The following is a 15,955-nucleotide window of genomic DNA, read 5'->3' on the forward strand; positions in this document are numbered from 1 at the left end:
GCAGTCACAGCTCCACAGCTGCTGCCCCACAGACATCAGCCCTGACTTGAATAAAGTCCTGGCTGAGTCCCTGACCCTGAAAGGCACAGCAGAGTCTCCGTGTCGTGCACGGTCACCAGGCGTTTTCTGCCCACGAGGAGCTGGCTGTGCCTGGCTCAGCATTTTTGCATAAACCAGCAAATAAACACAGATTTTTAAGAGCTTCCCATTATGGCACTCCAGGATGGAGTCTCTCAGGCTCTAGTCACTCAAACTTGTTTGTAATTTGTCTGGGTTTGGTTGGATTTTAAGCAGTTTATCAGCTTGATTTTCCTTGTATTCTGACCACGCTGTTATTTCATTTAAAATGTGATCAGTGAATCATTTAGGCTGGAAAAGACCATTAAATTCATAAAGTTCAGCCATTAAACCAAGACTGCAAGTCCACCATCAATGGTATGAAAATATCCTACCGATGATAAGAAAATAATGACAAGCAATGAGTAATTAATGCATTTTATACTTGCCTGTGGAAAAGTTGTAAATCTGTACAGTTCTTTCACAAAGGAAAACATCTGCAAACTGGTTGCTGACATTACAATTCAAAATCAGGCTATAAATACCACCAAACCTCCAAGTTTTTTCCTGATCCAAATGTCTTATACACAAAATCCTCCAAAAAAGGCTATGTCTTTATAAGCCTAGCCACTCTAAGAATCAGCAAAGAAAGAGAAAATATACAATTATATTAATTATTTGATTATCCCATTAAGCCACACACAGGATCAGACACCTCAAAGCCAAAAAGGGACTTGTAGACCTGCAGGCCAATAAATATCAGGTTGCCACTACTTGTAACATATTTTAATGTGACATTTACTCTTATAACCCATCATTTGCTGACTACAAGATATTTAATAGGATTTTCAAGTGGAATTCAGGATACATGATTTGTTCATCAGCAAATTCCAGGAAAAATCAATGCTAACTCAAAAGTGCTGGGTGAAAAGGCAACTTGAATTTTCTTCTAATGTTTTTTCTTCTGTATTCTAAAAGCCATGCAAAAATTGAGTAATAAAATTATGGAGAGGGGAGGAGGGGAAATCACACCTACACTTGCCCTTTTATATATGGAAAAGCCTACATAATTACCTGTTTGCAAAACTACCTGTATGTTGTTCAGGCTCTCATTAAAGTCTCAGTTGATGGACCTGGTGAGAGCATGCTTTCATAAACTGGAAGGAGAGGAAAATAATAAGAATAAAAAGGGCATGTGAGGGGGAAGAGAAAATACAGCCTTGCAGCCTGGTTTAGCTGAAACCACACCATCCACAGATAGAATACACTTGGCTGGTTTTCTTATACCATCCTAACCAGGGAGGAAAGTAGCATTAAACCCAAATAAAAGGCTCTTCCAGGGGTATCATAAGGCTATGCCTGCTCATAACTGTTTTTCAGTCCCCAAAGTGATCAAGGCTTAATAATGAAGACTGAAATTAAAGACCTGAACAATGTCAACTGTGAAGTCAACTCTTTGCTCTTGATATGAGGGTGGCACTGTGCATTAGTACCTTCAGTGCTGATAAACACTCCATGAAGCTCTAGACCACAAATGAACCTAGTTTTGTTTCAGTGCTCCTGCATATGCTTAGCCTGCTCTCCTCTCTGCTCTTGGACTTTGAAGAACTCAGGGATATAAAGGCAAGATATAAAAGTAGCTGGTAGAAAATTACTGCTGATTTTCAGTGCACTTTTCCCATTTCACACTTCCCCACTTTCCCAGAAGACTTTCAGTGAGGCATCACTGATGTGTCTATTGGAAGTCTCCTCACCTTCCTTATCACTTTAAAATACCTTCTCAATTTTGGTGTTTTCAAAATCAAATTTTTCTCCTTTTTTCTCCAGTTCTTGTTTGCAATTTGCTTTCATAGACACCTATTGTACGTTAATTACCGTGTATGTAAGCTTATTTAAATAGATATATGAAATAATCAGTCAGAAATCAAATAATTGTGTATCAAATAAGTGTATCTGTAAAGTGCTTACTAGGAAGGGCTAATTAGGTTTGGTAAGTCCTTTTTCTTCCAAAACCACTCTTGTCTTGCAAAAATTTTAAAGAATAAGTTTTTGCTTGGTTTCAAGGCATTTGTATCATTTTTTTAGAAAACACAGTTGCAAAACCAATAGCTACAATGAGAGCCTAATTTTACTAGTTACTCTTCAGTATTTGTGCTCAAGATATGAGGATTATATTCTCTGAATTGTGTTCAATTGTTAAGAAAAAGATGTGGAACCAGAGAGTAAGAGAGGTAGGAAGAGGTTCTGCTGCAGAATTGGTTGGTAAAAGGCAACAAGGAAGGAAATGTGGAAAGACATTTGTGTGATTGTTGAGTAGCGGCACACAGAGTGGAGACAGCTCTGAGAAGTCACAGCAAGCTATGAAGGGCTGTGAAAACGGGGACAAACAACTTTTGAGTGATACAAGAGAGAGGAGGAACCCCAGGACAGATCCAGAAAATATGAAGTAGAAAAATCTGAGTGTAGGCAAGTCAGAGGAGGGGAGAGAGGCCAAGAGCCAATGTGATGGAAGGTGGGTAGGGAAGAGAGCTGGCTCACAGGGATATGGAGAGAAAAGAGGAGAGGAGGGCCTGATGCAGTGCTCTTCTAAATAAGACTTTGAGGATTGCCTGATTAAATCAGTGAAGTTCTGATTTGAGCCAGCTGAGGGTTTGGCCTCCTCCTGATTCTACCTGTTTTGTAGGAAAGACACTTGAGAGTGAGAGCTGTGTGTCCATCTATTTGACACACAAAAAAGGGAAATTCTAGTATTTCTAGACTAAATAAAGCCTACCTAAAACTTGCCAGGATCAAGGCATTTCTGTTCCCTACACTGAGTGCAACTGAGCTGATGCTCAACCCTTGCTGAGGAATTATTGCTTTGCAAAAATGTGTTTTGCAGGGCTGTAAAGTTACAAAGTAATCTGATATTTCTAACAAAGTATTCAACTGTTAATTGTTCGGTACACATCATCACATATTTACACAATGAAATAGGAATATTAAGAAAAATATTTTTCTCTATGTAACAGAAATTAAATTGAAATATGCAGCTGGGCTTGTTAACAGTTTCTTAATTAAGAGGGGGAAAAGTAATTAAAACACATTCTGCTTTTCATATCTAGCTTACCAGAGGGTAATTCTAGTAAAAAAAATACATTGTTGAGTTGTGCTGGTGCTTTGAAGCCACAGAGAGAAACGGAGTTCACATACCAGAGTAGTCAGTCCCAGCCAGTTTCTGTCTCCAGCATATCAGCTCATAAAATTGCCTGCCTTTTTACAATAGTAATAACTCAGTGCATTCTTTATTTTAGATTGAACAAGAGAAATTGGATGTTTCAGGTCAGATTTTTAGACCTAATTAAAAAGTGTGTATCTGGAGTCCTCCACAATATATAATCTACATTTGCTGTCTTAAATGTCTTCTTGCATGTACAAATTTTCCAAGTTTCTACTGATCCCTTGGCATGCCAAGCCCATGTGTAGGTTCAGGGCTGTGTTCTCCCCTTGACTTCAAGCACATAGTCCTGAGCCCACTCTGGCCAGATGGGGACTTCAACACAATGGATACATTTAGGCAGGAACTTTTGCTCTGGGTATGCTTTAAAGAAGGGTTTATCCATCTGTTTGGAATACATGATTCAGTAAATGTGACACAGTCCCTTTATTTAGTGGCTTTCAAGGTGCAAAGTGCCTCTTCCTTCTTACTCATAGAATTTGTACATATGGAATAGGTTGGCTTATCACAATAATTTAGGTTGTCTCATGAGATTTTTTTCAGAAGCATGTATCCATCCCAACCTAGTTAGATGGTCTGATGCACATATTTGGAAATCCCAATGGCCTTTGTATACCGATACCATCATGGGTTCACGAGAGATGATGTCTGGATCTGTGCATCTGCAGGAATAACATGAAGCATTGGGTGGTCCTACTTGAACTTGGACTGTAGCTTGAAAAAGCTTTAGTGATGAAAGGATGAAGGTGGAGCTGTTGATGGTCTAATCTTAAGTTTTCCACAAAGTATGTATTTGTGAAAAATCAGTCTTTGGTTTGAAATGGTTTAGAAGTAAAAGATGTGGCTCTTGTGGTTATGGAGTTCTGCTAACACACCATTTGACGTACCAAATGTTGGTCATAAGACAGAATTGGGCTAGTAGAATAATTTTGTGTCTTACACTCTCTGTTTTTCCCCAAATCTTTCTTTGCAACTACAATTACATAAAAGAGCTTTAGCAGGATTTTTCAAAAGAGCTCAGATTTTTTTCAGGTTGCCCCTCTGATTATTGTAGCACAAAATTCTAGCCATGACTGTATTTTCTGGATGCTCCACAACATGCCTGGTGGCTAAGACTGAATTCTTTTTCATGTTTTTTTTTGTGCTGTTCTTAGGTAGCTGATTTCTTCACTTGAAAAGGATTCAGGTACCCATCATTGCCACTTGGGAGATATCTTTTCCATCAATTGTAACCTTTTCAGTGAAGACCAGAGACACCCCAGCTTTTCATTAGGAGACATGGACAAAAGTACCACTTCACTGAACTGCAGCCAATAAAGGGACAGAGCTTGAATTACCACAGGCAAATACTGTGTCTGCAGATGAGTGATCTTGCAGTAAGCTTAAAATTATTTTTGGTCTTCTCCTGTCAACCATCCTGGGATGGTTGGTTTAGAGTTTTCTCTAAAATATTACACTGGGTAGAGATTTAACATGACATACCATCATACTTAATTTCAATCTGGGCCCGTTTCTGGTTTTAATCACACCATTGTGTTACGTATGGGAGTGAATTTCTGGAAGTACTGGAACTCTGACTCTGACAAGGTATGGACTAATGCATCTTGGCAATGCTGAGATTCCAGTCCATTCTTTTACACTGTGTTTTTTAAATTTAAATTTTAAAAAATTAAAAAATCAAGGAGAAGGCTGTGTCTTAGGATTCAAGTTGGAACAGGATTTGCTGGGTTTTGGATTTTTTTTCCAGCTAGCCATAGGAGAAGCTAAACTGATACAGAAATTATTTTGGATCTTAAGGAACAATAAATAAACAATATGTCATCTTAATGCTCTTACATATTTTTGACGAGAAATGATTACTAATGTGTTAGTATTAGTTCTCCTATTGCCTGATTAAGGAGTTTATAACATTATGGTGAGACGACAGGCTGCTAGTTACTTCATTCCCCGTGAAATATAGCCTGATATTCAAAACCAGGGGCCTGTGTTTGCCAGGTCTTGCTCTATAGGAGAGATCCTAATCTCAGTAAGATAAACTGCTTAAATAAAAGTTGATGAAAGAACGGTCCAAAGACTGGATTATGCTCTAACAGTTTTACAGTGCTTTGCTTTAGCACAATTCTGTGCTTGTGTCCTTAGGGAAGTCTAAACTATTCAGTGTTTACAGAATTGTATTAATCTTGATTTTTGCCAAGTTAATTTCTGTTCAGTATTTGTAAATTCATTTTTATTTTGTACTGGGAAGGAATTATGGGGAAAGGGTTAAGAGCATGCTTGCTCTTCATCTGTTTTAAATCCATAAATGTGAGCCCCTGTGCTGTTTCTAGGTTTCAGATTACACTCTGTGATTTATAGGGAAAGGCTGTTCTCCACAAGTTGAAATCCCATGTGCTTCCCCACTATTGTAAAATAACAAATCCTGGAGAATGCTTCCAGTTGCAAAAATTGCAGTTTTGAACTACATTTGTAACTGCCTTTTTTCCCTGAAGTGATGGCTTTGACAAGGGAAGTGAAGTCCCCTTTTCCTAATGCCATCTTTCACCATTTGCCGGGCTTTTCATTGCAGCTCGCGGAAACCGCAGCAGCAGCACCCTCGCGTTTGCAGTCTTCTGTCAGCTTAGTTTCGGAGGCTACACCCACTGAAAGTGCAGCTGTGAGAACACACTTCTATCACTGTGCATAAGTAACATCCAGAGCCCCTACAGAGATGGCAGGCCAGCAGCCAAGGTGACCTAACAGTCCATCAGCTCCCAGTCCCTTCTGTTATCCCGTGGTGAACACCAGAGCAGAGTTTGGCTTCGAGTTTTTCAGTGGATATCTGTGGCAATGGTGGGGGGCTTGGATGCAGTTTGATTTCAGAATTCAGTGCTTAGAAAGAGCTTCCCAGCAGCAAGTTCCACCTTCTCCTTTTCATTACTGGGGAGCAGAAGAATTTGCCAATCACCTCTGTAATAAAAAAACACATGGAAAGCGTTAAGACTTCTGAAATAGTATCATCACTTGATTTGGTAATTATTTAAATGTTGGTATTCACATCAATGGCCTATTCCTTTCAGGTATTTTTCCTGCTGTAATTCCTGTCTCTGCAACAGGAGACCTGCTTCTTTTTTTCAGTGACAACTGTGGAATGGTTTTCATGTGTGTTGAACAGCTGAGATACTCTCAACTTTGCCTTGGTAGGGTGGTTGAATTTGTGAAGATGTATAAATGACTCTAACCTCTTGCCTGTGTTTGGCTTTACAAATAAGGGACAATGTTTTTACATCTATTCACTATTATTGAAAATTCACATATCACTGGGATGTGAGGAAAAACTGAAGAGGGTTCTGGCTAAAGTCATTGTGTGTGGTTTAAATAATGCAATATTGCTTTGACCTTTCATGGATCCTCTGTGAACTGTATCAGTAGCTGACCCAATGAAAGATTATTTCTTTTGTCTCAAAACAAAAGGTTAAATGGGATGGCAGCAGTAGTACCACAAGATGAGTCCTAATTAAGATGTGAGATACAGCGTATGTTAAATTAGCATGTGTTATGTAGAGCAGAAGCAAATAATTGAGAATAGAAACATAAAGTTGAGAAATCTCAATGAGTTACATCATTTTGATGCTTTTACATCTCATATTCAACATTAGATATTTTTGTGTACAGATTGTATCTGAGGTGCCTTTTGAGCAATGTAATTTAAGCCAAATAAAAAAGTCAAACTCAGTCTTGAGTTTGCAGGGCTCTTGTAGTTCCCTACAATGAGCACAGCAAAAAGCTACTGTGTAGTGTGAGCAACTTCTTGAGCATAATGAAGTAGTGTAACATCAGCCAGTTAAATGTTCAAAGGTTATTGTAAATTTAATAGTCAAACAATAGAAAGGCAATTAGCCAGGGGAAGTATGGTTATTTCTTCCTAGTGCCTCTGAGTGTAGTCCTGCATTTCCTTGTATAATTCAGTGCTATAAATGAAAAGCTCAGCAAAAAAATATTATTTTTAATCTGAAAAGATGGCTTTTAACCAGAGGAGGAAAAATAATAATGCCCATGGCTTCCTGTGTGCACTGAACAAAAAGCTCTGTTGTGTTCTGAATTCAGCTTCTTTAGAAAAGGAGTTTAATGTGTCAGACTGTATCTGTAAGAGTGCTGTACATTATTATTTACTTATCTGTGATCTCATTTGTGTCTCGCTACTTTCAAATTGCTTGGCCTTGAAACCGTGTGAAAAAGCAGCAGCCTTCTAACTCAATAAGATGCAGAGAGCTGAATAAAGGTTCTCTGTGATTTGATATGGACATCAGTATCAATTGGTATTTGATAATGACATCACCAAAGCTGCAAAACAATACTTGGTTCTGACAAAATGGGAACTGGCTTGTATATTTTTCCTGCTTTCTTTATGTGGCTTTTTGGTCCTGACCAAAGATAATTTTATCTTCCTATTTGTTTCCCATGTTCTTTGTGCAGCTCTTACTGTCCTAGAAACAGGCATGAGTTTAAATGGAATTGTGAAATTATACAGCAAAGGAGATTAGGGATGTACAAGAAATCTCTGGCTATTGCCTGATTTCCGTACCAACTATCCTTGTAAGAGTTGAGTTCTTAGCTACCATCACTGTGGAGCAGACCACAGAGGAAATATCTTGTTGCTACATCTGTTTGCCCCAGCATGGCATTATTTCTGAAAGCCTGTACCTGATCTTCCTTCTAGCTTCAGCAATTTGTCTTTGTTCTAGACATACAACATGTTGGACCATTTCCCCCAAGGAAAGCTGAATTTAAGTGGGACACTCCAAAATCCTATGCTGTTTAGCTATTCTGGATCCTCATATGTCTAGTTGGAAAGCATTTTTGTTTGTTTAAAGCACCAAAATCCCCCCAAAGGAGATGTTATTTCTTAAACTTGTCCTTCTTTATGTGTCTGTTAAAAATCTGCAAGCTAAATCAAACTAAGTCAGACTATCTGTAGAGAGAAAGAGGATTGCTATAGCTACATGAAAGGATTTCTCAGTTAAACCCATTACTTTTGAGAAGGGAGACATGAAAGCTGCTGTAGAATAAAATGTAAATCCATTCAAAGATGACTGTGGTTTTAAAATTACATATTTTAAATAAAAAAGACCAACCACATATAGTTGGGAAATTACATAGTGGGTGAAGAAGAGTACAAATGTTAATTCAACTTAAGCTAATTCCCCATGGGCCAATGTTCACAATTAGTAAATAATCAAATTGTTTACTGGCTGAAGGGTTCACCGAAAGACTGAATTTGACATTACTCTGCAGAGCAATTTTTAAATTTAGAATCACTGATACTCCTATGGAAGTCAGCCCCTGCATTCCCCTAGGTTGGGAACAGAGATTACATTCTAAGACATGCATTTTAGTCAAAGAAACTTTTATTTTTGAAGTTAAACCCTTGAGACATACTGTTCTATAAAAATTATTCATCAAATGTCTTCATAGAAATAATTAGCTATTGTTGTTGCATTATTCAGTGCTTAGATGAACAAATTCATTTGATGAAATCTTACCCGTTCATAACTGATTTACAAGCATGAACAGGAGTTCAGCTGATGTAGATCTTTCATAAACAGATTGTTTGCCAGTAATTACTAAAATGCCTTTGAATGCTGAGACCAAAGGTATTTTTAAAAGCTATCTTACCTTCTATTTGTGATTCTTCTTGTTCTGTGTGTATCTATTATTTCTGCAGTTCTATTGCCTTTAAACCTGGGAAGGCGCCGGCAGTGATAACCATGGGGGGATTGATGAATTCATCCAAATTTGATTTGTTTTGTCATTAGTTTCTAACTTTGCTTACACTGGAAATGTTATGGGAGCTTTTAGTAAATTTCAGTACCTGAAGGGAGCTTACAGGAAAGCTGTAGAGAGATTGTTTACCGTGGCAAGTAATGACAGAACAAGGGCAAATGGCTTCAGACTAAGAGAGTGGGTTCAGATGAGGTATCAGGAAGAAATTTTTTTCTGTGAGTGTTGAGGCGCTGGAACAGGTTGTCCAGAGAACTTGTGGATGTCCCATCCCTGGAAGTGATCATGGTCAGGTTGGAAGGAACTCAGAGCAATCTGGTCTAGAGGAAGGTGTCCCTGTCCACAGCAGGAGGTTGTAATGAGACGATCTTTAAGGTCCCTTAGAACCCAAGCCTTTCTGTGGTCCTGTGAAAACTAAGCCCATTTAATTAAACTTCAGATGTGTAACTGTTTTGCTTTTCTAACACTTCTGGGCAGCTTTTACTGGTTTATCCTTAAGATAGTTTTTGCAAAACATTTATGGGCCAGGCTGTGTGTAGAGAGCCCTCACTAAACTGATCATAATGATGGCAAAAAACAGTTGCTAAACTAGCAACAAATGAAAGGAGAAACTGGGTAGTCTATAATATTGGAAATAATCAGTGATTTGGATTTTATCCCTGGGTATGGTGATCAAGTATTTCCTGTTTCAGAATCCACAGCGATGCAACCTAATCTCTTCCAATTTTCAGCATCTAAAATGCAGCTCAGTGCAGAGAGATTTCCATCATCTGGGAGTAGGCAGAGAATGACAGAATAATCTTGAGCCACAGCAAATTCTATACCTAAAATGCCTGGAGGACTCAGGATGGAAGATTTCATTAGACTTAAATGCACTAATGAAATGGATTAATGTAGTTACTCTGAATCTCTTCCACCAGATTCTGTGACAAGGAATGTTTTTCAGGGCCTGAATGGAAAAAAATACTTCAGTTCACATGCAGAACATATGATTAAAAACTGATGCATTAAAGATAAAGCTCAAATCTAAATAACGATTACTGCCAAAAGCTTCAGGCCAACCAACTTCAGTCTTCTTTCTTAATACTTTACCCTGTCCCAAGTCAGAAATTTAAGATGACTGCAGAGAATTTAAATAGGTTTTAAAAACTGAGCCTGACTTCAAATCAGTGTTAGGTTTACTGAGAAATGGGCATTTTGTAAAAGATATTATAAATCTGTGGCTCTCTCCAACTGCGTTTTCGTTCCTGTTCAACTCATTCTGAACAGACAGCATTGACCTTTAGGCTCTGATAATATCAGCGTCCATGTGCACTGGGAGGTCTGTGCCAGACATCACAGTCCTGATAATGAAATGTTCTGCACGTGAACAAAAAGGCAAGTGTTATAAATAGGAAATCAGCACCACCTTTCCTCTGCCCTCTTGCTTTAATATTTCTGTTAACACTAAACCAATATGTAGAACACCTTCCTGAGATGAAAAGGGGAACAAACTTCTAATGGAATTACTAAGGGTTTGATATAAAATTTAGCAGCTTGGTAAGGACAATAAATATTTCTAATTAATAATTGCTTTTCCTTTATGATCCTTTAGCAAAATAAATCTATTTCAGAAAGGGGAATAATCTTGTAAAACTTAATTTAAAAAAAAAAGGTTTTATTTGTCTTGGATCATAGAGCAACTGAACCATGCACCTGCTTAGTTCCTTTTTCATAAAGCCACACAGTTTTGCCAACTAAAAAGTTTTATCCTTTGCCCCAGAGCACTCTTCTGGGGTGGCCCTGCATGCCCCCTGGCAGACAGAAGGCAGGTGGGTCCTGACTGAGCAGTGACATTGCCAGTGCGTGTGGGACTGGGGAATGAGTCACAGCTTCGGAAACCTACTGAGACTCTGGCCAATTGTGTTGGGGAAAATGAACAATATGAAGGCAAATGAACAAAAGTCTGAATTGCAACAGTCCGAATTTATTAATGTATAATAACTTTCCAACCAAATGGGAATGTCAGTTGAGTTACATAAAGTACTTCATCATACTTGTTTTCCAGTTTAAGTGAAATTCCAGTTCAGATTTCTGATGGACTGATGATGAGATCAGATTTCCTCCAAGTGGCTGGTTGTAGGTTAAATATCTTAACAACTAAAGGAGGCAGGAAAAACTAAGGATTTCTGGTAATTTAATTCTGCCAGGCTTTCTTTTTTAATGTGGGTGCTCAATCTATTGGATTTTGTTGCCAGGTTTTTCATTCTCATTTCTTATGCTTTGAATAGTGCCTGAATCTACAACAGGTCATTTTAAAGTGCATGTACAGAGCAGTCCTATTTTATACCTGCAAATAATGTAGGTTTGTATAAATCTATTTGCCCTATTACAACCAGGATGGCCTTCTGTTGTTGAATTGTTACATCCTTCTTCATCCTTCTGGATTCCTAAGGGTTATAACAATGGTCTAAATTCCTTGGTGGCTTCAGGACCTAATTCTGTGAGTTTAAATCCATGAGAAATGTCACATAACATGTGCTGTATTCAAGGTGATCTTGATGTCTTCTTCATATTGAGAAAGAAAATTGCTGGTAGCCAGTGAAAGCTATTGGCAGTTTTTCTTCAGAAGGGTGAAGGCTGAGAAGTTGTCCAGTATCAGAAGTAATAACTTAAGCTTGATTTTAAAGGCATTGTGTGTATATTACTTTTTAAGGTAACAAGCATGTTACCTTTAAAAGTTATTAGAATCAGTCAAACAGTGTTTGGCAAGTTCCTTCAGAAATCAGTTATGATATTAACAGGTAGGCTGATGATGAGGCTCAAAGCCTGATGAATGCTTAGGGGAGGAAAATAGCTTTGTTGCCAAAAGAGCAAAAGGCCTGCTGACGGTCACTGTTGCTAATGCATTTAGTCAACAAGCTTTCCCCCAGAGTCAGGCAAATCTAAACATCTGAAAATGAGGGACTGCAGTTGCATGAGAGCTGTGCTCCCACAGCCACACTGCAGCAGAAGGGCTCTCTGGAGCTGCCCAGCAGTCCCTGGAGACCCCTTCTAGGCTGCCATCAGAGATTCACTGTGCACAGCAGTGCCTCTCCAAAGGGTGTCTCCCACTGGCTGTGGAGATGGACACAGAAAGGTGAAGTGCTGTGCTCTGGCAGCACACTCCAGTGAGGTCATTTCCAGCCACACTCCTAAAAAACATCAAGCACTCACAGAGGTGGGCGCGGTAACGCATTGAGCACCTATCTGACGTCTGAGCGCGCTCCGTGTGCCCAGAGGCTGCAGACAGCCCCTCTGTGACCAAAATTCAGAGATGTCACAAGTGGCTGAACAAACAAATACCACCAGTTAATGGTTAAGCTCTCAATTTACTAAAGCGTTTGTTACCAGTTTGCCAAAGAGATCAAACAACCGTGAATCACAGCCTTGGCTACTAATTAAATCCTTTATTCCCTTCTCTCATCGCAGAAGCATTTAATCTTGGGGAATCAGGACAGCCTGTTGTGCAGAATTCCATTTTACAGCATAAGCAGAAACAAGCTTACTGTAAGGCTTCCTACTGGAGTTGGAAATGGGAAGGATTAAAATGAGAATATTAACTTTTCCTCCTGGCATGGTAGTTCATGTTAGCACTGAAAAATGATTGATGGTGAATAGCTGCATTGGAAAATCATTTTGGTCGTGTAGCTTTATTATTTCACTGAATGGCAAATACCATTTTTATTATCTGCCTGCCTTGCTTATAGATGGGACTTGTCCTCTAGATAGAGAATGAGGGATTTGGTGTGCTCTACTGGTGACTGGCTGTCCCAAAGAAAAATGTTTTACTCAGAAATAATGGGCTGTGAAGAACACCCCAGAGGAAATGAGGCATAAACCAAAACACTACAAGCAGTTTTATGGCAATTCAAATATATTTCTATTTGTCAAAAGATGTTTTTGTGTGCTTTTATGTATAGCTGCATGATATCATTCCTTTGATATTTACTAGAAAATTAAACAGTGTTTACCTTTTTGGCTCCCATCTCTGTGAAGCAGAACTTAAAAGCCCAAACACTTTATTTCCTTTGGGTTTGAGGGAAGTCACCCAAAGTCCTTAGCAGCAGAATGATGCAGCACAGGCTCACAGAACAGGGGTGCCCTAAACCAGCATTAGGTTAACTCAGTCCACTGGGAACTGATCCAAACACACAGCCATTCCAGGCAGGAGTAGCAAATTTCCATTTTTGTAACTTGAACCGTGATGTTGCAGTCAGATCTGTGGGAGCAGGGGCCTGGAGACAGGGTCTCTAAGAGATCTCAGGAAGGTGTTAAGAGGGAAAAATCTTCTATGCAGATCCAACTGCAGGGACAGACATCCACCATTTGCACATGCAAAACTTTTATTTATTGGGGGAGATCTATCCTGAGGAAACACCTGAATATTCACAAAAATTCCAGGTTATATTTAGCTGCAGAGGCTTGGCTGATACCATGCTGTAACATACTAAAGACCCAAACTTGCTCAAACTTTTATAGAACTTAAAATAGTTCTTTTACAGAGCTTAGATGATTTCTCCATCCCTGAGTGAGTATGAATGCTGTCATGTTCAGTATGGAGAGAAGGCACTGCAAGGTGACATCTCAATATGCCATTCTATCTACTAATATCTAATATCTCATAATTACTAATAATAAGTTTATAAAGATAAATCATCTGGAACACCTAACTGCTTTTGCAGCTGCAAAGCCATCACTAGAAGTCTGTTTGGGATGAGAGTTAGAAACACTAGATGTTCATGCAGTTAAAAAGGAAATAAAGCTGGTGCTGTAATGTCATTCAAGTGCATCTTGGTAAGAGTAATAGAATGAGCAATCTGAATAATTGGTTTAATGTTTGATATTATATTTTAATGTTAAGAAGAAAAGGCATCATTTTTGCAAGCTCTGAAAAATTTGAAATAACCTTTGGTTTTAAGGCACTGTTTGAAAAATCACATCAGATTCTATTAAAGTCTGTAATTTAAAAGCACAATGAACAAATTATTTTCTCTTTATTCTGTTGTCAGATCATATGCATATGCACAAAGAGGACCATATATTTCTTAAAGACCTGTCAGATTATTTTGTCATTATATTAAGCTACAGTTCCATTTTGGGATAAATATGTATGTAGATGTTACATCCAGCAACTACTAGATTATTTGGATTGTTTGTTTAGCAGTCAACAAATCAAAGACCTTTCAAGTGTTTTTTATTTTAATGATTCTTTGTGGAACAAAAATCATGAAAGTGAAGAAAGATGTTGTGTAGAAATTGTGGGGTGAACACCTCAAAAAACCCAAACAAACCAAAACAATCCTAAAACTGGAGTGACTGTATAAAAGCTGTTCATGGCTGGATATGCAGGAACTTGAGAGTTTGGGGGTTTTTTGTGGAAATGAAACTGGGAAGGATGCATGGAAGTTTTCTTAGACAAAGGAGGTTATGTGGACACCTCTTTTAGTGGTGAAATGGGTGCAAACCTAGCATGGGTCAGATAAAACCCTGGATTTTCAGAGCCTTCTTGAAAGGTGAGGAGGGTCAGCAGAATGGTGTGTTGTGCTGGATCGCAGCTCCTCACACTGCACACTGATGTTTTGGGGAAGGGTTTTCTGCAGCCTGCTGTATTTCTTGTCTGGATGGAGATGCTCTTTCCCCCCTCACGCTCCTTGTTTTTCCCACAGGCTACGGGAACACCACCGCGCTGCCATCAAGGTGATTCGGAGGATGCAGTATTTTGTGGCAAAAAAAAAGTTCCAGGTGAGTTGTGGATAGAAAGCTCCTTTTCTAAATAAACCCTTTTATTCTCCTGATTCATTGTCTCTCTTAGAAACTTAAGAGAGACTAACACAATTCATTTCAGTAATGGTGATCTACACCCACTATTCTCTCCCTCCTTCAATAGGGTGGTTGTTTCACAGCAGGTTAGTCAACTATGGATGCACTGGAAATAGGCTAAACTCCTGAAATGCAGTCTGAATTAAAATGTTATTTTCTGCTAATGGACTTGACCCTTAGCCCTCTGTTATCGCTGTCTCTTTCTGGCAGTGCAAACATTCTCGTATGTCTCCATTAATTCTGAGCTGTGTGCTGCTTTCATGCCCAGTCAGTAGGATTAGAGATTAAAATACTACCTCAGCCTTGTTTCTGTCCCTTACTCAATGATACTGAAGTCCTGATAAGAAACCAAGGTGGGAATTTGTTAGTGTATTGGAGGGTTTCTCATTTCTTCTCCTTTCTCCCCTCTGCATAGTAGGAGACCGCCTTCCCAGTTAGTGAGATACTGATTCTCTTTCCTCCTCTGGCCCTCGCTGATACATTTCCCGTGTGCCACTTCACTTGCTGTGGTCTTGTGATGTCATAAGCATTTAACAGTAGCTAATTAACCTTGCTTCCTGTTCTGAATAAAAAATTCAGACTGCAAACTTTCTGAAAGTCTGTTTCATTAATCCAGTAAAAACACATGTCAACAGCCTTCAGCTTGATTTAAACCAGGTGAATGTATATATAAGTAATAAATATATTACCTTGCTTGAAGTCAATCAATAAGGGATAATCTCTAGAGAACAGGCTTCACAACTGAAAATGCAATGGATGAGAGTGGCTTAACTGCCTACATCCATTTTCATACGTGACCTAGCTATTGCTGCTTCCAATAAACCAGAAAACTATCCCACCTTTAATCTAGACCCTTTAAAAAGGGAGAGTGTATTTTCTTTTTCACATTTGAAGGCTACAAAATTTAAGATCAAAAAGATCATGATGGTGCTGAGGATGATGATGATGATGACTAGCAGTCCAATATATCTATCTGTAAGGCCAAGTTTGCTGCTGTCAAATCCCACAATTCTGATTTCCTTGTAAAATTCAGAAGTGTTTCCTGAATTCTTTAGCAAATTTCTACTTCGAATATTTTCATTT

General features: G+C 38.7%; 1 protein-coding gene across 2 annotated transcripts in view; it reads left to right on the plus strand.

Moving 5' to 3' along the window:
• The window catches only part of KCNQ1 (potassium voltage-gated channel subfamily Q member 1), a 329,750-nt gene that overhangs the window by 205,707 nt on the left and 108,088 nt on the right, over positions 1-15,955 (plus strand). For both annotated transcript variants that reach the window (XM_084208526.1, XM_084208525.1), the window contains exon 14: positions 14,719-14,794. In XM_084208526.1, coding sequence (XP_084064652.1) covers positions 14,719-14,794 — 76 coding nt within the window. The remainder of the gene's footprint in view (positions 1-14,718; positions 14,795-15,955) is intronic.

This window comes from Fringilla coelebs (genome assembly GCF_963513975.1).
Source record: "Fringilla coelebs genome assembly, chromosome: 6".
NCBI classification, from domain to species: Eukaryota; Metazoa; Chordata; class Aves; order Passeriformes; family Fringillidae; genus Fringilla; species Fringilla coelebs.